The following is a 21,816-nucleotide window of genomic DNA, read 5'->3' as shown; positions in this document are numbered from 1 at the left end:
TCTAGACCATGCTTAGAGGCTAATTTGCATCATGTGTTTATTCCAGGGTAGTCTACAAGCTCTTGGCATCAAAGAGTGAAAACATTCGTGTACAATCCCTCAAAGTACTTGGATACTTTCTGAAGCACTTGGGACACAAGTGAGTAACCACAATCAGCTATGAATCAGACTGTTTATTAGACACTTAACTTTTGTTGTAATCAATCTTTTTTAATTGATTGGTTAATGAATTTATAGTGTTTGTTGCCTTTATCTCACCCCTTGGCTGGTAAATTCCTGCTTCATCTGTATGTCCTGCCATGGAGGAGTACCAGGCTAAAAAATGTCCCTGCAACTATTGCTGTCCTCAACATCCTTAATAATTAATTGAATGTTTTGTTTTGTTTTTGTTTTTTTATGGAAAGTCTCATCTTGTTATTTATTGTTGCAGCTTAATGTATGCTCTATAGATTTAAAAAGAGTTAACATTCATTTAGGAAAATAGTATTTTTGTTTCCTGTAAATAATGACTTAATCCATCTATCCACTGTTGCTGCATGTTTGCTAAGAAGGGAACTTTGCTCTGGAGATTATCAATGTGCTTTACAAGTTGCAATGTATATAATTAATTACAGGTTTATATATAAAAATATTAGACTGTTTTAATTATGTATTTCTGAATATAAATTGTAATTGTTGGTGTCATATATAGCCTGCAGATAAGACTAAATTAAGCTTGTTCATGTAAATAAACTGAACCAAACTAAAGTCTTTATATTTAGCTTTTTTTTATAATTTCCTAGTGCAATTGGAGGAGGCCCAAAAGACTGTTCCAAAAATGTAACACTAGAAAGTCAGCAGATCAGGTCATGAAGGATAAGAACTGCTGTTTTAAATGAAGGTTGCAGAGTAAAAATAGAGGATAAGTGGTGATGCCGTGCTCTAAGCAGTGGCCAGGGAGGGCTGATGCTAAATGGAAAACAAGGTGAGGCGTAAGGCTTTGTTACACTTCTGCAGGCAGAAATAAAAGCCTTGTTAATCTCCTCATAGTGTTTTATTTTCAAGTTATTTTAGAAGACAATTTTTTCATTGATATTGTTTGTCATACTGATCTAGTTGAAGTGATCAGTGTTTGTTCTTGCTTTGGTAAAAAAAAAACGAAAGAAAAACAAAAACAAACTGTTTCTTCATACAAATGGTGAGTTTTTCGAGAACCATATAAGGTACCAAAGCAAAATGTTTAGTAGAGAGATATTTGTTAATTTTTTCTTTGGGTGTTTATTTTATTTTCCTTCCTTTCCTTCCTTGTATTATTATTAATAAAAATATGAAAAAAGCTAAAATAATAGAAATAAATATGTGATATTTTTAAACAGAGTCTATGTTTTCTTAAAAAATTATTAATATAGTGTTCTTTTATTTCAGCGCAGCTTCATTTGAGCCTTAAATGTCGGCTTAAAATATGTTCAGTCAGAAATTACATGTTATTTTCTATATCGTCTTGTGAATAAAAAGCTTCACTTTGTTTTCTCTACATTCTTTTAACAGACATGTACTGTACAGCACATCAGTAAGCTACGCATCATAAGTGTGCGCTCCTCTTTCAAATTTCCATATTTATGCAGCTTAAAGAGTAGCTACTCTTTTCCTAAGTGCCCAATTTCCAAGCTTTACAAAGTGGGGGGGGGGAAAGTCGAACAAAGAAGCTTTGGCTGACAGCCTTTGTTATTCAGTTTGTCATAGTTGAACCTATTCACCTGTAGTATACCTCAATATCTTGAGCCACTCCTGGTGACAGGCTAAGTTCTTTGTCCTATACACCTACGACAAAATTCACCCAATTTATGACAGCTGGCGGTTTTCCTGACACTTGTCTCTAGAGTCTGACTCCCTGTGGATGAGCTTAGGGAGGCAAGCTGATGGCACTCAGTGATTTGAGTGGCGTAGGAAGTTCCAAACACACTGCTTCACCGTTCTGTCTGTACGTGTGTGTGTTTCAACAGGAGGAAGGTGGAAATCATGCACACACACAGCCTTTTTTCTCTGCTGGGCGAGAGGCTCATGTTGCACACCAACACTGTGTCTGTTACAACATACAACACCCTTTATGAGGTAACAATACATTTTCTTTTCCCCATAAATGTTAGGTCATTATAATCTGAGTGAATGTGATGAAAGTATCCTCAATACTCCTCATTTCAGATTTTGACAGAGCAGGTTTGCACGCAGGTAGTTCACAAACCTCATCCTGAGCCTGATTCCACTGTCAAGATTCAGAATCCAAGTAAGCTCTTTGGGATTTGGAGGGGTATCCAACAGTTATTGATACTGAGAACTGACAACGGATTTTTATTTGCATCTCTTCTCAGTGATTCTCAAGGTTGTCGCAAATTTACTGAAAAGCTCCGCCCCTGGCGCAGAACTAATGGAGGTTCGGCGACTCTTCCTTTCAGATATGATAAAACTCTTCAGCAGCAGTCGAGACAACAGGCGGTGAGAAAACTTTGATCACATTTGTCTCACTCGCTTTATTAGCTATCCATCTGATCAGTGAAAGAAAAGAGAAAAGGCAGAGGATCAATGAAATTTAGATATAGACTATAAGAAGAAGGTAGCCTTAGTCATGACATAAAAGAAGTTAAAATCTGACAAAACATACTCATATTTAGGTACCTGTTTTTCAATTAAATATTTTGACAAAAACTGCAATGCAAAGTGTGTGCCATATTAATGCATTTGATCACAAAACCATATGTGACTGCTATCTACTGGCAAAACACAGTTGTGCCAACTGTTGTCTAATCTTTGTTGATATCGTATTCACCTCACATGAAGCACAATAATTCATGGCTTGGATTTTACAGGTGTCTTTTGCAGTGCTCCGTATGGCAAGACTGGATGTTTTCTCTCAGCTACATCAACCCCAAAAACTCAGAAGAGCAGAAAATCACTGAAATGGTGTACAACATATTCCGTATCCTGCTTTACCATGCCATCAAGTACGAATGGGGAGGATGGCGTGTGTGGGTGGACACTCTCTCTATAGCCCACTCTAAGGTAAGTATAGCCCAAAGGAGGATAAACGCTGACTTTTACCCAATGTGTAAAGTAAAGGAATACATGTTCAGGGGATTTTATTTAAATTTCTTTATAGGTGACATATGAGGCACACAAAGAATATTTGGCAAAGATGTATGAAGAGTACCAGCGTCAGGAGGAAGATAATATCAAGAAAGGGAAGAAGGGTTTGGTCAGCACTATCTGTGGTCTGTCTGCTCAGGCCTCGAGCATCAAAAGTGTGATTGAGATTGGAGAAATAGATGATAATTCACAGACCCCCGAAAGTGAGGGAGACTACGAGAGTTCTGACTCCCACAACTTGCTGACCGGGACAAAAGGGGCTGAGGACAACTTCCAGGGAGCTGGGGATGCATTAGACGGGGTCAGAGTTGAAGTTCACGACCTTCTGGTGGACATCAAAGCTGAAAAGGTGGAAGCTACAGAAGTAAAGATGGATGATATTGAGTTGTCTACTGAAACGCTGGCAATGTCTGAGAATGGGTCTCTGGCTGAAGTAGAGTCTCTGTTGGACAATGTTTACTGTGCTGCTGTGAAGAAGCTTGACAACAATGTCAGCAGTATGCTGTTGCCAAAGGGGAACATGGATAATCAAAATGCTGCACCTCTCATTACATTGGATGACGAGAAGGACAACATTCCGCACAGTAAAGATTTTCTGTTTGGCAAGGTGACAAGCGGGTTAGCAGACAATCTCTTACCTGATTTGACTCCAGCTGAGCCTCAAGTCCTACCCAGTTCAGAACTTCCATCTCGCACCGTTTCTAGAGATGAAGTTAGCCTTCTGGCTCACATGAAAGGTAGCTCCTTACCCAGCATCATGGAGAAGCATGAGGTTGATCTTAAAACAGTACTTGAAAGCAAGAACTCAGAAACTGAGACCTCTTCCAAAACCCAACTGACCTCTAATGGGACAGCAGCACTTGAAGGGGAAGCCTTGGCTGCTGGTAACACCAATGGTGCGCTAGAGACAAGACGCAACACTTCTGAGGCTCCAAGGTTGAATGATGGGAAAGACAAGGAGATTAAAAAGATTCAGACAACAGCCACAACACAGGTTGGTCTTATCATAGATCTGTTTCATATAAAGTTTTTTGTTTTATATCTAATCGTACAGATTTTTCAAAATGTCAGGAGTTCAAAAATACAAATCATATCAATTAGATCAATGTTTTGGAGTAAATTATGTTATTTTATGGATAATAATCTACTACTGGGTGTAAAAAAAAAAAAAGAATTCAACAGTCGTGAAACTGATTCCCTGTAATTCAGTGTGTTCTTTGAATTGTTCATCGAAAAAACAACTGTGTGGAGTTTGATCAATAAGAGTTTATTCATGCTTAGAAGAAAACAAAACAACAGAGTCGGAATTGGTCCTTATTCAACAGCCAAATGCAGCAAATATCATACCTTAAAACAGGTCTTTCCAGGTTTTGTGAAAAAGATTGTTGCATTTTGGGTTATTATGATGATAAAAGGGGAACAACACACACTCACATGTGCATAAAATAGTTGGAGGTTTAGCTGAAATGAGCCAAAATGCTCTAACATGGAAATAAAAAAAGTAAACATATTTAAGTAAATTGAACAAAAAAACAAACAAACTACAATTTGAATGGATGGATGAAAAGACTAAAATTGTGTAGATTCAGACAATACTACGGGAAATCAGAGGGTGTGCAGTAATCTGTGAGCTTTGTAACAATGGGAGAACCCCTACATTAAAGCCCCATTCACTTTCTGAATGAGCAGAAAACTGCATTGGTTTCACCAGGAAAGCAGAAAACAAAGCAACATGATTCTGTTCTTGTAGTTCTGGATTGGGAGATCCTGTGGCTTGTTCTTCACACATATTTTAATTGTTTTCTTAATTAGCAGTGCTAGTTTATGCTCTTTATTGTAAGTTTTTCTGCTTATAACATTTATAAATGCTCAAATCAGCGGAATTGTTGAAGAACTTCTCCAGTTTAGCTCTTATGAAGTTTTCTGGCCAGAAACAACTTTGCTATTTGCTTCTGCCACCTGGAGTAAAATAACAAATTTATCTGCTATCAAGGAGATTGTGCAGCCTTTGTATCCAGGTATTGGCACAAAGCCCCTGCAAGCTCCTACTGTTGGGAAAAAAACATCCTTAAAAGGTTGCACTGTAAGAGAAAGCATTGACAGGACAAAGGACAAATTGTACAACATTTGATAGACTGCAAGGTTGCTTTTCTGGCTCTAGGTACATACAGTAGTGCTTGAGACAACTCCAAAACACAGAACCTAACTCAGTTTATGCCTCAGGCATCATGAGGTGCTGTCCACTTAATCCTGTACAAAGGATCAAAGATTAGTTGTTTTATATTTTATAATATTTAAAGAGTTTGTGTTACATCATTTGAAACAGTACATATGTTAGATATTGTTGTATTAAGTAGTCAACAACTTCAAACAAACCAGTAACTGGACTGCATGACATGACCTACAAGTCTAGGTCTATGGAGTGTCCTTATACAGCCCAACTTCTTAATCCAGAAGAAACCCTGTAGGGTAACTTGATAAATATCTGCCAAAAAAACAATAATGTGGAATGTAGTCTAATTGTCATGGGCTGGAATACCTTTCCTCAACTCAGAGATTTCACAGGTCATCTTCTCGTTTAGAAAGTCAATGTTTTTTTGTTTTTTTAAAGAAAATGCAGACATTTCTTGTTTTATCAGCCAATATTCAGTTTTTCCTATTTTTCTGCAAATTTGCACACAAATTATCAGATAAGACTGCTTATTTTTTAAACGCACGGAAGTTAAAAGAAAACAAAACGACCGCTCCTGAGTCTAATTGGAAATTAAACAGGAAGACTGAGGTTGTTACACCGTTTGGCTCTCAGTGGACTGTTCTGTATTAACAGTCACAGAGATCATTTTCTCCCTGTATGGTGGATGTAATGGGGACAGGAAGGCCTAGTGCAACCAGGCGTCATCCCTTCGAGACTTAGGAAACTGGGTTGCTGAGATAGTTAACTGAACCAATATGAAGGAGGGGGAAGCAAAGTGTTATTCTGCAATAGTCACTTGGGACTTGTGCATTTCTTCCCCACTCTGTACTCACTTTTAGAGGTTAGGTGCTTTTTTCATAGATTGGGTCACCGATAGTGGGTCAGCTAGATGAAGCTTTCACTTTTAAGTGTTTTTTTTTTCCCTCCAATTTCATAATAGCTCATGTTGAATTCACTGCTGATATTCTTAAAGGCTTTATGCTGCACTTTGCTGACTCATCATTATAATATTAGAGCCCTATTGAGCATTCATTATACTTCTTTGCACCAGCAAAAGATGTTATGTAACTACATACTTTAAACCATCAGCTTTTTCATATTGAATTAGACATTTGTTTTTTATCTTTTGGTTCATGATCACATCAATTGGATTGCCGTCCATCTTCTTCATTCTAAATAACATGCATTGACTTTATAAGCACAGTAGGCTGTATTTATTTTAGTAATACATTGCCTCTCATCAGAGTGTGCAGGGACACCAAGTCTCTGAGATGGAAAAGGACGTACGGGTGGACCTTGGCTTTAGGGCCATTCCCATTATGGAGGAGCAGCGACATCAGTTCAGCCCCGGTCCTCGCACTACAATGTTCCGCATTCCGGAGTTCAAGTGGTCACCCATGCACCAGAGACTGCTCACTGACCTGTTATTTGCTCTGGAGAGTGACGTCCATGCCTGGAGAAGGTGTGTTAAGTGTATCATGTGAACTAGAGGGATGGATGAGTTTGAACATGATCCAAGGGGTAATCCCATAATTATTTTGAAGGGGAGGGTCTGCATAATGATGAATGCCAGCATAAAAAAAAAAAAGGTTGGAATGAATAGATTTAATGTAAAACAGACGTTCATGTAATAACCTTGTTTCCACACATTCTTTTACAGCAATTGCACCAAATCTGTCATGGACTTTGTTAACAGTAATGAAAACATCATTTTTGTCCACAACACCATCCATCTCATCTCCCAAATGGTAGACAACATAATCATCGCCTGTGGAGGGATTTTGCCCCTTCTTTCAGCGGCCACCTCTCCTTCTGTAAGTGCATCTGCCTGGATCTTGTGAAAGGAAATATTGCCATCTAGTGGTCAATAAGTTCAACTGCTTCACACAACTGAATTTATAGCCATAGGATGTAAATGCTTGTGAGAAATTGTACCTTTAAATAGTTGAATCTTAATAAATAAGAAAATCATTGAAAAGTTATTTTATTTAAGTGATTTGGTTACGGAGTGTAATTTGATTCTTTTTTTCTACTTTCTGTCATCATACTTTAAAAAGTAACAATGGATTATTATTATGATATTTTACAAAAATTTTTTCCTGTTGTTTGAACTGTTGTACTGTTGTGATCTGGCATGGCTTGAATCAGCCTGTGTTTCTGCCGAGGTATTAGGGAAGACTAATCTAGGCTCCTCTAATAGTGGCCTGTAGCTTGGCTGTTGTGTTTTCCTTGCCCTCTTTACAGTATCCCTTAGATTTTCTATGTGGTTTAGATTAGGCAAATTTCCATCAACCACAGTGAAGCACAGCTAAACCCAGCAAGAAATTAAAATCTACATTCCATTAAGTTTACCAGCTTGTATACCCCCCCTAACAAGACTCATGAATTGTTTCTGGTTCACCAGTGACTTTCCCCAAGGAATGTGATGGTTTTTCCACGTGTTCAGGTTATCTCTTTCTGGTGGCTGTTACTGAGCTGACTCTAGTCCATTTATTAGCTGTATACTCATCAACCAGACTTTTAATTTTATTATTGTTTTTATAAATGTGTGTAAAATAAGCACTTTTTGAAGAGAGAGCTTTATACAAATAATCAATTATAGCCTATACTCCCTGTGGAGCATTTTAGTGACTATCTGTTAGTTCATCAAGTTGATCAAGTAAGCTTCTCTATGGGGTTCCCCATAAGACAAACTTTTTTTTTTTTTGGCCATTTTGATTTCTAGTTAATAATAAATCTATGCAGGATATTTGTTTCATTTTTATTTAATAAATTAACTTTTAATGAAATTGTGATCTATTAAGATTCACCGGTAGGTACACAGATAGTTATTCCATTCCTTTGATCATCCCAATTTTGAGCCGGTTTTAAACACATTTATTTTGTATAATGATATTTGTCCTTAAAGAACTTTGTCATTTTTGTTTTCCTTGTTTCTCTCTCATACGTTTGTATAAGTTCAAAGGAAAAGAAAAGATTTTAAGCGCCTTTCTTATCTTTTTTTTTGCTCATAACTAGACTGTCAAGGTCAGTACTTATACTTTTTAACATCTTTTCTTTTAATTTTGCACACTGTTGTTCTAGATAAGCCTCTTACTTCCCCTCCAACTTATTTTATTTTAATATTGTGTCTGCTTTCTCAAATAGTTTTCATAACCACAACAATACCTACACAGTTCTTAATTTGCAATAACATGTCACTCTGATGTGTTCATTCCCAAATATCTGTCCCTTGCATGATTTTGGTAATGAATATCGGTTCAACTGAAAACTTGTCACATACATATTTAGCATTCGTAATTCTCTTTTTTATTTCTTCAAGGCTGAGTTGGAGAATATTGAGGCATCGCAGGGCATGTCCTCAGAAACAGCCATCACTTTCTTGTCCCGTCTCATGGTGATGGTGGATGTTTTGGTGTTTTCAAGCTCCTTAAACTTCAGTGAGATTGAGGCTGAGAAGAATATGTCCTCTGGTGGTTTGATGCGCCAGTGCCTCCGACTGGGTAGGATTTGTTTGCCTGAGACCGTTTCCTGCTGACTGAATGTCAGCTAATGCAAAGGGGTGATGGAGAATTACAATATCATTCATTCATGCATGTACAACAGAAATTGAATTGAGTTGAAAGGTACTATAATAGTGTTCGCTTCACATAATAATAATTCCTCTAATCCCTTTAAATCCCCTGTTTGATCAGCAGAGCTAATTAATTTGGGGATCCTTTGGTATTTGTGTTCTATATTTTCAAATGCACATGGTTCCTTTGCTGTTTTTAGTTTTAAATTTAAAAAGAGGAGAGAGACTGGTTTCCAGTACTAGTGTTATTTTTGCAAATGGTGAATTATCCTTAAACAAAAACATAATTGCTGCATTCAGAATTCAATCATTTCAGTCGGCCTTTTTTGGTGGACATTTGTTTGTACACAGTCTCATCTTCATTCTTGTCTGTTTGTGCCTGTGGGTTTATGTGTATGTTTGCATTTGCTTGATTGTTAACTCTGACATGTGGTGTACAGGATGGCAAATCGCCTTCAGACTTCAATGTCCTTTTTCCCAACAAACAGTTTCTCATCACCGCTTTAGTGTGAAATCAGTCTGGCTGCTGATTTCACTCCTGCCCATCTCTCCTGTCAGCTTGGATCAAATACCCATCATAGATAACTCATTAGGTTTAAAGAGGTCATGCATGTTATCAAAATTACATTTTTTCAGTTGATTCTGAAATAAGACCCTATTTGTGTTCTTGGTGTGTTTGTCCACAGTGTGTTGTATGGCTGTAAGGAACTGTCTAGAGTTTAGACAGAGACATAACAGGACGCAGGAAATCCTTCAAAATACTGTGACCTGCAAGGTATGATATAATGAAAAATTAAACTTTTAACAACTTCAATATTATATCTCAACCTCTTGTTAAATGTGTCTTTCTTTAACGTATTAAGATTGACATTAGTTTCTGTTTCTTCTACCTTCATGTTTATTGTGTACTGAAAGCTTTTAAAAGTAAGAAATTTCAAAAAGGGCTTTGCATACTTCCTGTTTTTAGATATCAGGGGAAGCTGGCCCTGCTAATCTTTCTCCAATCAAAGAGCCTGACCGCCTTCTACAGGATGTGGATATCAATCGACTGCGAGCTGTTGTGTTTCGTGATGTGGTGAGCCTGATCAGTTTATCCCACTGATGTTAAAAACCAATCCTCAGGAGCCAATTCCTTGCATGTTTTAGTTCAGCAGACCTAAATCAAATAAAGAGGTCATTAGCAGGCAGCTGGAGAACTCAAATTGCCTGTGCTGAAGCAGAAAAAAAATTATCTGAAGCATGCAGGATGGTGACTTTTGAGGAGTGGAGTTGGGCAGCCTTTGTCCCTTTGCAGAAAACATGCAAGTGTCACAATGACTGATAGTGAAGAAAAACATTAGGCTTTGAAAGTCATTACTGGTTTTATTTTTTTTTCTCTACACTTGACTTTAATTTAATGACGTTTTAGCATTTTCAACTTTCTATATGGGAAAATAAAAGGTCCATTTGGGCAAGTGTCCGACGACTTTCAGATGTTTCTCTGGCCCTACAAACCTGAATCAAATCATTGTACAATCGTACTACATATAAAATGGTTCATTTAAAGTAAAGAAATGCCTTTTTTGTTCTCATATTTTGAAGCAGCAATGGGTCTTGCAAGTAAGTGATCCTTAAGGACTTGAGTTTGATACCTCGATATAGTATACTGTATGACAACTATGTTCAAAGCAGGTAGTTCCTAGGAATTTTTGCCATAAATTTGTTTTCATTAACAGAATAAAGACCAGATTATATCTAGACAACATTTTGTGCTGGTCAAAAGGAGCAACCAGAAAAAAAAAAAAAAAAAAAACTTTAAAGCACTGCTGAAATAGCACATTTAAAAACAACATAAATGTATGTACTGTTCATGAACGGCAGAGAAAATACAATTTTGATCGACTTTGATTAATTGTTTGAAATTCTGTGATTACTACACAGAAGTACTAAATAAAGATGCTAATGTTTAGTCCAGTTCTCTGTGTTAAATATCTAGGTGTTTTTATGTGAATGTGGGTCTTTTAGATACATTTTTGTGATTTTCATCATGTTTCACATTTTATTGTCACATACTGGCGCTGGTCTTGGTCTTGACTCAGTCGCGACTTCCCTCGGTCTTGGTCTTGACTTGGTCTCGGACCCTAAAAATCTTGGTCTTGTCTCGGTCTCGATACACTCTGGTCTTGGTCTTGTCTTGGTCTCGGGTTAGGTGGTCTTGACCACAACACTGACTTTAAGAGTTATGGAACTTTAATTTTCTGTGTAATTTATTATTTTTTTTTAGAGAACTCAACCTTCTGAATCTAAAGCTTTCATAATAGCTGTGACTTCTTCCCACAGGATGACAGCAAACAAGCCCAGTTCTTGGCATTGGCTGTAGTGTACTTCATCTCTGTCCTCATGGTTTCCAAATACCGGGACATCCTTGAGCCTGAATGTGAGCCTGGCAAGATGAGCTGCCAGTTAGGTCGTGGTGTACGTCAGGAGATCAATTCTCCCACCAGCAAAGGTACTAAGCCCTTTCTTTTGTTACATCCATTCTTCTGCTCTTCTGATCGTAGTCTGAAGTGACTGAGCTTGATGAACAAAAATGCTAAGTGTCCTCAGTCTTTCCTCTTGTTCTGTTGCCAGCTTGCTGGAGCCGAGTGCTCGTTCTCTATAACAACAGGGATACCCTGCCTGTATTCTACCAGCTCAATATGATTAATTCATGAGTTCTGCTAATTGCACTGCACAAAATTCAACATTGAAGATAACAGACTTGTACTGAAGTTAGGAACTTAAATAGGCATCAACATCCACTCCGAAATAAAAGGTGGAAAGTGCCTGGAGTCATAAATCATACATCAAGTCACATGAAAGAAAATCATTGGCTGCCCTCAACGGTTTAACACAATGTCTGCAGTAGTTGCAATTGGTTTTGCGAAATGTATGAGTGAACATACTTTATCAATTTTCATTCAGATAAAAGGTGAAGTGAATAAAAGAAAATAGAAGTAGAGGAGAGAGGCCAGAGGGAATATGTAAGTGTAATTTAAAGAGCTGAGACCACGCAAAGAAGATGAGCAGTGAGAACTTAAGAGATGAGAAAGCTGTGGGTTTTTGGGGCAGTGGAGCCAGCCTTGCTATTTTCAGCCCCATCTGTCAGTGCACATTAGGCAAGCAATCCACCAGAGGAGAATGGGATCATAGAGGTTGCTGGGAGGAGAAAGGCACACTGCCGCCTTCATAAATTTCACCAGAAAATAGGGGAATTTTCCAGACGGCATGTGGCAGACGATTGTCTGATGGACCAGGAAGCCAGTCAACTTGCCGGCTAAATCAGACCCAGCTGACCGCGTTAGGGGCATGTGATGAATATTAATAAAGCCCCTGCATTTTGGTTACCGCTGGGTCAAGATAAACTACAGTCAAACAAAACTAGCTTCTGCAACTCTGAAAAAGTATCTGAAAAACTACTTAGATAGTTTTAGCTTTACATCATGCTGTTTTATATGGTGTAAAAATAGGGTCAAATGTTGCTCATTAGTTTCATCATTATGGATAAATAAGAGCACACTCCTACAATTTAGCTTGGTGTATCACAGCTTTCATGGCAAAAAAGATTAAATATTCATAATAAATATGTAACAACATGTGAAGTTTTTTTCCCTTATTATTTATTACATGCCACTCCCTAATATGTGCCTCTCTTTCACAGAAACTCCTTTATCATTTCCAAGCAATAAGGACATGTTTTTGCCATCTGACGACCTCTGCATAGAAAGCCCCTTAACTCATACAGACTCTGGGATAAAAGATGAGCAGGTAGCCAGCATCCTTAATGGGTCTGACCTGGATCACAAAATGGGAGGAGCTAGGGCTATAAATGAGCTCATATCCACACTTTCCTCTGAGGTAAAGAAGTCCCAGGAGATCCTGTCTGAATCCTCTAGTGTCGAAATGATCAAATCGCCCTCCTCCGTCATCAGCATTAGTCAGTCCAAGAAGGGCATTAATGTCAAGGAGATTTTGAAGAGCTTGGTTGCTGCCCCGTTGGAGGGCGTGGAGGCTGGGCTGGAGCCAGCGTCCTTCCCAGACTCTGCTGCCAAGACCCAGGCTGTGCTGCCGGTGCAGTTTCAGTCCTTCGACAGGTGAGATAATTAGTTGTAACACATAACTCTCTAATAATGACCTCCATTAATTATTATTGTAGTTGTATCTTAAAGTTTTGACATAAGGTGAGAGGCTTGCAAGGATTGCACTGATTTATTTATTTTCATATATATCCAATACTTATTTGAGTCCTTTTAGAACAGGTATTAAAACCAAACTATTTCTATGTAAAAAAAAAAAAAAAAAAAAAAAAAACACCCACACAGTCATCCAGATTAGTATTGTGATCATATATTCATAACTACTTTAATACTATACTAATAAAATAATTGTTTTTATTTTATTGAGATGTCCCTGAATCAAGAATTGTGTTCCCAATGCATCTCTGGATCATTTCATGCATCATGTTCAAGATGTATCCCTGCTTTAACACGTCTGTATCAAACAGCCACCTTACTTCTTCGCACATCATCAAGTTCTGTAGAGGCCTGGTGATAAGCTGTTTCTCTGAGCAAGTGCCGAGGGAAGAAAGTTAAAACATCCAGGTTAAACTGATTGATTAATTACTGGTTGAAAGTATAAGTATAATCTTTTACATTTTAACCTTACATTATAACCTCAATTAAAAAAAGATTTGTGGTCATAGAAAGACCTGCTTGCATGTGGTCTCTCAAATGAACATAGAATGGTTATCTTAATCCATCAGGATTATCTCTGTTATGTGGAAAAAAAATAATCATTAGGTGACTGGAACACATCATTTATACCAGTCCATGTATCTTGTGCTCTTTTTAACAGCAAGATTTTTTGTGTGTGTGTGTGTGTGTTTGAAATAGTCTCAGAAGAGCCATTCTACTGTTTTAGTTTATTTACATTCCTGGATTACATTGAACCTCACAGTAATCTGTCTGGATCTGACTGTTTACAAACCTGCTGCTGCCGGGATTTTAAGCTTAAGCTCCCCCGTGATCCCCCTGTTCTTTCAGGCTGATATTTTATAGCTACTTTTGCAGTAGAACAATATTTTAATGCTTATTTTTCATTATGACAAATTCAGTAAGGTCATACCATTAAAGACTGAACAAATGACACACTGAAACAAGAGCAACAATGGAGCCTTTTCTCTCCCTAATGTGTTCTTATTGCTGAGGGGATGAATGGGGGGAAACATGGAAGAGTATGTGGAGAAAGGACAGCTGACAGGGAAGGGGTCTCCTGGGTGTTGATGACAGATTGAACAGAAGCGGCTACAGAGCACACTATGGTCAGCCATCGTCTTCACAGCTCACATCCATAATAGGAGCTGGCAGCCTGAAATTAGTCACCGCAGCAAAGTGTATTATTTTTGAAATGCTTTCACACAAAACCTCCTGACCACATATACAACTTTGTCTTATGCTTCGCATCCCACCCCCCCTTCTATTTGCTGTGTCTAATTGTTTGCCACCTGCCACTGAAATGAGCTGCCAGCCATGGAAAGGTCTTTCATTTGTCTGTCAGGGCAAAAGTAGATTGAAAATGACAATTTTAAAAAAGGAGGGGAAGAAAAACCTTTAAAGTAAAACGCATGCGGGAAGTCTGCCTTACAGGAAAGGCTTAAACAATAGATCAACAAAACAAAACACTTGACCTGTATTGAATACGTTAAAGACATACTTTTATCTCCACTTCCTTGATTTTTTTTTCTTCCATCTTTACAGATTAGATGTTGATGTTTCGTGGAGAATTCTACATTTTGTTATTTTATGATAACATCCATGTGGTTTTATTGTTTTGTTCTTTTGCTAACAAAAGCATATCTTTGAAATACAAGACAAGAATACTTATTTTTGGTGAAAAATTGTATCTCAACTGCATGATGTTTAGGGTGATATACGATGTTATTCTTTTCTTACTACACATGAGGAAAAAGGACTGTAAATGATATCTGGTCTCAGCTAAACAGAAAACTTTACAAATCTTTGCTGTTCCCTCCTGCATGGCTTCTGGGTAAGGACTTTCTTATAACAATGCCTTTTTATTCTTACCCCTCCACCGTAGAGACCAAATTTGCAGAGTGCATAGCTAAATTAAACAATTTATCCCCACTGAGCCACAGATTTCTGTAGTTTCTTTATAGCTGCCATGAGCCTTTTTGGCTGCTTGTCTAATCAGCGCTCTTGTGAGTTTAGCAATGTGGCTGGTACTGTAGGTTTGCAGTAATACCAAATGATTGTTTTTTTAAAAAGGTTGTTTAAATGGTGCTTGGTTAAATGTTTAAATCTTGGGATAATGATGTTTGACCTAAATATATTTAAAGCTAAATACAACTTTATCCCAAAGCTGTTGGATGTGTTACTTGGTCTTCATTATTCTTTGTGTCTGTGTCAGTTTTGTTCTAGTGTTTCTATCTACTGTTGTGTTTGGTTCTAGTTCCCTATATGCATTGATAATTCATTTCTTTCCGTATTGAGTTATATTTAGCTTAGGATTTTCTACTGCTAATTAAACTCATGTTGATCTGTTTTGCATCCAGGAATGTCCATTTTAATATGTTGGAGCCCAGGTTTCATTCTTCCCCTCTTCCCTCTTTTCTGCTAGGCCTTTATCAGTGTAGTTTAGTTCATTTTTGCTGTTTTCTCTTCATCTTTGATATTCCCTTCCATTCTTCTTTAATTAAATACTCACTGAAGATTGTAAGTACAGCATTTTCTCCTTTAGGGTTTTCTCCATCTTTTTGAATAAAGCACTTTTAGATTAGAATCTTATCTACAATTTATGAAGAATGTATTTCTTCGGGTACACTTTAAATCTCCAGTTGCCACAGACTCCATTAATATTCATCCTAAGATTAATCTTTGCTTTATTCTCTGCTACTCAATTAAGACAATCATATTAATAAAATATGTGCAAGATAAACCATACATGATTCATGAGCTCTAGGCCGATGAATTATTCATGCAAAGCAGTGTATGGTTTTAGCAACGTCCTGCTGATCTAATCTAACATCTCAGCCATGCCAAAACATACGTTGAGAAAGCAGCAATACATTCCCACACCGTTCCTACAATCAACAACATGCTGGTGTTGTTCTAAAATCTGTCAATTTAACAGAGTATACTGTAACTGTAGCTAGCTCTAGTAGAAAAATATCATGTTATTAGTGTTCTTTAGAGCAAAACCTCCCTGATGATATTAATATTTCAGTAGGTTCCCTAGAACTTCTTGAATATTTCCTCTTCATCATATTATTAAGCCAATTTTAAATAAAGTTTTAATCAACTTGCTCTACTGCTGTTTCCTGTGTAAGACACTTATTGTGCTGTCTATTGGGCTGAAAGGTCACTGTGCATACTTTTTTGTATAGTTCCGAAAGATACTTCAATAAGAGAATATAAGCAAATGGTAATAAGCCAACCTTAAATGGCTCGCTTCTAGCTTGTGACCCGGAAGATAGACTTTGGATATAAAACAGCTACAAAAGACGACAAAAGTGTGCGTTGTTTTGCAGAGGAAGGATATCTGGGGATTTGCTGCAGATGACAACAGGCTTAGCTTGTGACAGTGCAAAGGCCTGGCCTTTGTCACCCAGAGTTACTGCAGGATATTGAACAAGACATTATCTGGCACCTTCACAAACTCAAAGGCCAACTGCAGACCCGATAAGGACAAGCTTCTCTTCACTGTCAGGGAGCTGCTGCAGACCCAAAGTCTCTGGATGTTTTCTTTTTTTTCTTTTTAATTCTTGGCAGAAAAAAATGTTGCATGCGAACAGAATTGTGAATTAGTGGTCTGTCTATTTTCTTGTCAAATGTTTTATTTTGAGTTTTCACATGCTTTTCGTTACATTTTGTTATGAATGATTTATTCTTTTCCTTTTTTAGCAGCGTGTGCTGTTTTATGTAGTACCATCTATAGATAGAAATTCATTTGGCACATTTTAGAGTTCATAAAATTTTAATATATAAAACTTTCACTGACCTGAAAATTGCAGCTGTAAGCAGCTAATTAAAGTAAGGATAACTTAATTGCACTAAAAACTGCATATTATATAATTATATGTACAAGTAAGATGTATTATTTGCATTCTTAGTAAAAAGCTTTAAGCTGTGTTAAACAGTAACTGTAAGGTTAATCATTAAACCTTAACTAAACTAAGGTTTGTAAAAGCCTGTGAATAAATTAGTCTTTTTATTGCAGAATCAGAAAGACACTGCAACATGTAGAATGATATTGGGATTTTTTTTTTCTTTCTTAGTAGGAGAAAAACTCTTTTATGAAGAAACTCCCTATCGTTTGGCAGAATCCCCTTCGCCAAAAGAACATCTCCAAGTCTTTTACTGTGAAATTTAAAAGAAACAAGTTTTTATTTTTGCTATATTTAGCTTTATTTCTTTGCTCAAACTTTTTAAAGAATAAATAAGAATGTTTTATTTATTTTTCTCTCCTCTCACTTGACTGATATATTTGCACGTTTTGACAACTAAATCTTGTCATGGTTTTTCTGCTAAGGAATGGCCAGTGAAGTTAATTTCAGTATTGATTTATTTTTTTTTTTTTATATATATATATATATATATTTTACATGCTGTTTCCCAATTTATTTTTTTGTTCAGTCTTGACTCCAACTTTTTCTGCTCGATGTTAATTTTTAATTATTAATTACTAATTATCATAAGATTGGAATTTCTTTAAAAAAGTTGTTCAACTCTGTGTTAATATCATTTTCAGTAGAGCAAAGAAAAATAATTGTTAATATTTCTATAGCTAACAAATTAAAGTACATTTCATATATATCTAGTTTTTTTTCCAGTTTAGAAAACACAAACATGAAGCTTTGTTAGTTAAATTCTTCCAGTTGCTCTTCTGGATACTTCCAGGAATCTTTTCTGTTTGTTTTTTTGTTCAGTCACTGTTCACAGAGGGACACCAGTAGCAGAGAGCAGATCTAAAGGAAAGTGGAGTAGCTCAATTGCTGACCTTCACGTTTATTTACTTATGTCTCTTGTGTATATATATATGTGTGTTTTTTTCAAATTGTGCAAGTTAAAAGATGTGGTTACAAGTCAGGATGTTTACTTTTTAAATACCCTCACTAATGAGTGGGCATGCTTAGGCTGTCTGCGGCTAAAGGCAGCGCAAGATGAGAAACATTTGTTCTTTTTTTTTTTTTTAGCTCACTTTAGAATTCTAGATTTTAGTTCTATTTAATATTCTATATAGTATTTCATTTTTGTATTTCACAACCACAGGGGAAATATGCTAAAATAAAATCTTGTCTTTTGGTTTTGTGTGTGTGCATGCTTTTTTTTACAGATTATACATCTTCATATAAAACTGGTGTTCGTTTGAATGACAGGCAGACAATTTTAAACTGTAGAATCTACAATTTTAGCAAAAAAAAAAAAAAAAATTAAAAAAGAATAAAACATAGCTGATAAAAAACTTTTACTCTCAATAATACATTCTTAAAAAAACAAAACATTTTCTTAAACCGGAATTATTTTTGCTTAATTATTTTATTTCAGAAAGTATCATTAGTGGAAGCACATGATAATACAAGTGTTTTTTCCCAGGTTGCATTGCACTGTGTTCTCCGTACTGCATTTAGATATGAGATATTATTCTATTTCATTCAGCAGAAATCAATCTAAATACATTATTTGTTTCTTTGTTTGTTTTCTATCCAGTTGTTATCAGTATTTGTAATTTGGATGCATTTGTTTTTTTGATATATAGGAGTGTGGTGGTACCTGTAAAGAAAAGCTCCCCTGGCAGCTTTGCAGTTAACACACTTGGAGCCAGCAGCACCAGCGCCTCACCTGGGCTTTTAAGTTGCAGCGCTCCCAACATCTTTGCTGCTGCATCTGCAACTTCGAAGAGCATGATTAACACCACTGGTAGGTGTATCAAAACAACCTGGAGCTCCCATCTAAAATTAAACTTCTACCTTCAATATCAGTATAATTCATTTATAATAAGTGGAAATTTAGACCACTTTAGGTTTGCTGGTCATTCAGATGACCCAGCCTGTTTTCTGTACTATATGAAATTCACTTTATCCTGTATTTGCTTTCTATGGCCACTAGATGGCTCTATTTGCTCTCTGTTCACACGTCGTAGCTGTCCATACTCAGCTAACTGCAAAATACTATTCTGCACAAATGACTGCACCCCTCATTCCCCAAATAGAGTCTGCTTTAAAATGCTGTAAACTGATGCTTTTCTAGAAATGAGAATAATATGTGTATTATATATATTGCATAGCAATCATTACTGTCTGATTGCATCACTTTAATTTCCTCTTGCGGTTATGCTGATTCTCCTGACCCTGATGAACTTAGTTCTCCTTAGTTTATGCTGTTTGCTATTCTCAAAGAATCCTTTTCAAATACAAATAATTAGGAGCTTCACCATTTTTCTCTATGTGCTATTTTTAAAAATAAAAAAACCCCTCTCCTTTCCAAGCCCCTGCTCAGGAATTTGAGAAATGTATCCTAATAGAAATGTGCTTTCTCTTAGTTAACCCGCACGCTAACACCCCAATCCCATGATCTCTTTTTGCCTGATTTTAGCCTGGTATAAAGACAGTATCAACATAATTATTTGCTGTCATGCAAATATGACGCTTCACATTCGAATTGGATGTTCCGATACACTAATAAATGCCTGGAAAAAGGTCAAATTGTGTAAATAAATTGCTTTAGGAAAATTACTGTTTTATGATTTGAAAGGTTTTGAAAAGGTTCTGATTAAATAATATAATTCTGATTATAATTTAGAACCAGGAGAGAGTTTTTTTTTACTGATTCTAGAATTAGTTTTGCTCTTCATAAATGTTTCATGCTTTTGTTTTCCTCCCTGCAGGAGCCACTGAAGCAGCCTCTGCTTCTGCATCATCTTCCTCCAGTTTTGTCAATGGAGCAACCAGTAAAAATCTCCCTGCTGTGCAAACTGTGGCCCCCATGCCTGAAGATAAGGTGGAAAACATGAGGTATAGCATGGCTGTTCAACCTTTGTGGGATAACCTGTTAATAAACTCACTCTATGTGACTTATGGGGTAAAACATCTGCTTATAGTTAAAGATGAATGCGCGTGATTTATAATAATTGTAATTTATATGTTTTCCCCCAAAATGTTGTTGTTTTATGTCTTTTTATATTTTGTTTGTGTTTATTTCATTTTCTGTAAAGCAAAATATCAAAAGATTGAAAAGAATTTATAGCTTTTAGCCAAACTGTTAATGTGAATGCCCGAAGGTTTGGGTGTATATCTGGTTTGGAATTTGTCTCCTGTTGACTGCTGAGAATATACAGTAGGTCTTTCTCCACAGTCTCTTTATCTCTTTATTTGCCAGTGTGGTGCCTGAAGAATAAAAATATGGTTTCCATGGCAGCAGTAACTAACATCACTGCGCCAGACTCCAGATTTAGATAATAACACATCTTAGTTAAAATATCTGCTTCACATTGGTTAAATAACATATCTGCTGTTCTGCTGAGATGTCATGTTTTTCTGTTTGTTCGTGGAGCTTCTTATTTCACAAGATATCCATCTTTTCTGTTTGTCTGTGAAGTACACCATAATCCACTACCTAAAAGACTGACACCCTCTGAGCTCAAACCTTTTAGCTCTCTGACAGGATTACAGGCAGCCTACGGAGATGCAGGCCCACGTCTCAGGGAGGACATCTCTCCGAGTCACCTAAACCTTCAGCATCCTCCCTTTTATGCCAGTGTGTTATGCCTATGTTGTGTTTTCCCAGCTTGCTTTGGGGCAGATTACACTACACATCCATCCAAATCCTACACCAAGCCTTCCTGTCTTTCTCTTTCAATCTTTTTTTTGCCCATCTTAGGAGAAAAAACAAGCTTCAGCTCTCCTCAGGTTGCCCTTTTCATCTTTTTTTGTACACATAAGCGCAGGGAGATAAGCTAAGGCTCGGCTCACATCCATATTCAGTCCGAGTTGAATAGCTGCATGACTCTAGATCACTGATTTTCTGAAGATGTTCAGATAATGTCATGCAGAATTGTATAGTAACTACTGTACAGTTCTCGTTTCCCAGCGCTAATTTACAGTCATCTCACTTGTACCCCTGACCACATGTCTTAAAACCTAAAACAGATTCTCAGATGTGTTTCAATAACTTATCTTATTTTCACCTGCGGAATATCTGCCTCCACAACCTGGAGAGTGTGGACAGTGGCTTGCAATGTCCGCTTTGTCATCTTTTTTATGCTTGAAACTTTATATCATTTACAACTTTAAATTTGGCTAAGTTTTCAATGTGATTTTTGGTGTCCATTTTACAGCATTACTACAAAATTAGAAAGAGCATTGGAGAAGGTGGCTCCCTTGCTGAGAGAGATCTTTGTGGACTTTGCTCCCTTTCTGTCACGGACTCTGCTTGGCAGCCACGGACAAGAGTTACTTATTGAAGGTAAAGGTTTCGTATTTTGTATAAAACTCTCAGTGCTATGTTAGCTATCCTGTCTCTGTCAACCTCCTTTTTGCACAGTATCTCACAGGCTGCTCCACAGATGTGTGCACACAAGAAAGAAATATGAAACATTTTCATCTTATTCATCTCTTACAAATCTTTTGCTTTGTTTTGTCTTTTTATGGGCCATTGTCTAGATGAAATTCTTTTAAACAAAAGGTTTCTTATTCACAACCAAACCAATAAATCCCAAAAAAAAGTATATATATATATATATTTTTTTTTTATTTTTTTTTTACATTTTTGCAAATTTTGCCATAACTTGCATCAATGCAATTAATGTTTGCAGTCACAGTGCCAAGAGCCAAAACAATATCAGATATTCTGAGTATCAAATGTATTGCTAATTTTTTTGTGCTCTATGGGGAATT

The 21,816-nt window shown here is 36.8% G+C and overlaps 1 protein-coding gene across 1 annotated transcript in view; it reads left to right on the top strand.

Moving 5' to 3' along the window:
- The window catches only part of nbeab (neurobeachin b), a 248,792-nt gene that overhangs the window by 100,411 nt on the left and 126,565 nt on the right, over nucleotides 1–21,816 (top strand). The window contains exons 17-33 of the mRNA XM_038294440.1: nucleotides 47–139; nucleotides 1,983–2,091; nucleotides 2,182–2,263; nucleotides 2,349–2,472; nucleotides 2,844–3,036; nucleotides 3,134–4,114; nucleotides 6,559–6,776; nucleotides 6,975–7,128; nucleotides 8,333–8,341; nucleotides 8,637–8,817; nucleotides 9,575–9,663; nucleotides 9,856–9,963; nucleotides 11,208–11,376; nucleotides 12,568–13,000; nucleotides 18,681–18,841; nucleotides 19,809–19,935; nucleotides 21,258–21,385. Of these exons, the coding sequence (XP_038150368.1) occupies nucleotides 47–139; nucleotides 1,983–2,091; nucleotides 2,182–2,263; nucleotides 2,349–2,472; nucleotides 2,844–3,036; nucleotides 3,134–4,114; nucleotides 6,559–6,776; nucleotides 6,975–7,128; nucleotides 8,333–8,341; nucleotides 8,637–8,817; nucleotides 9,575–9,663; nucleotides 9,856–9,963; nucleotides 11,208–11,376; nucleotides 12,568–13,000; nucleotides 18,681–18,841; nucleotides 19,809–19,935; nucleotides 21,258–21,385 (3,359 nt within the window). The remainder of the gene's footprint in view (nucleotides 1–46; nucleotides 140–1,982; nucleotides 2,092–2,181; nucleotides 2,264–2,348; nucleotides 2,473–2,843; nucleotides 3,037–3,133; nucleotides 4,115–6,558; nucleotides 6,777–6,974; nucleotides 7,129–8,332; nucleotides 8,342–8,636; nucleotides 8,818–9,574; nucleotides 9,664–9,855; nucleotides 9,964–11,207; nucleotides 11,377–12,567; nucleotides 13,001–18,680; nucleotides 18,842–19,808; nucleotides 19,936–21,257; nucleotides 21,386–21,816) is intronic.

Source organism: Cyprinodon tularosa, unplaced genomic scaffold (genome assembly GCF_016077235.1).
Source record: "Cyprinodon tularosa strain WSP-4 unplaced genomic scaffold, ASM1607723v1 ctg34, whole genome shotgun sequence".
Classification (NCBI taxonomy): domain Eukaryota; kingdom Metazoa; phylum Chordata; class Actinopteri; order Cyprinodontiformes; family Cyprinodontidae; genus Cyprinodon; species Cyprinodon tularosa.
This window is presented reverse-complemented; position numbering and strand designations above follow the sequence as displayed.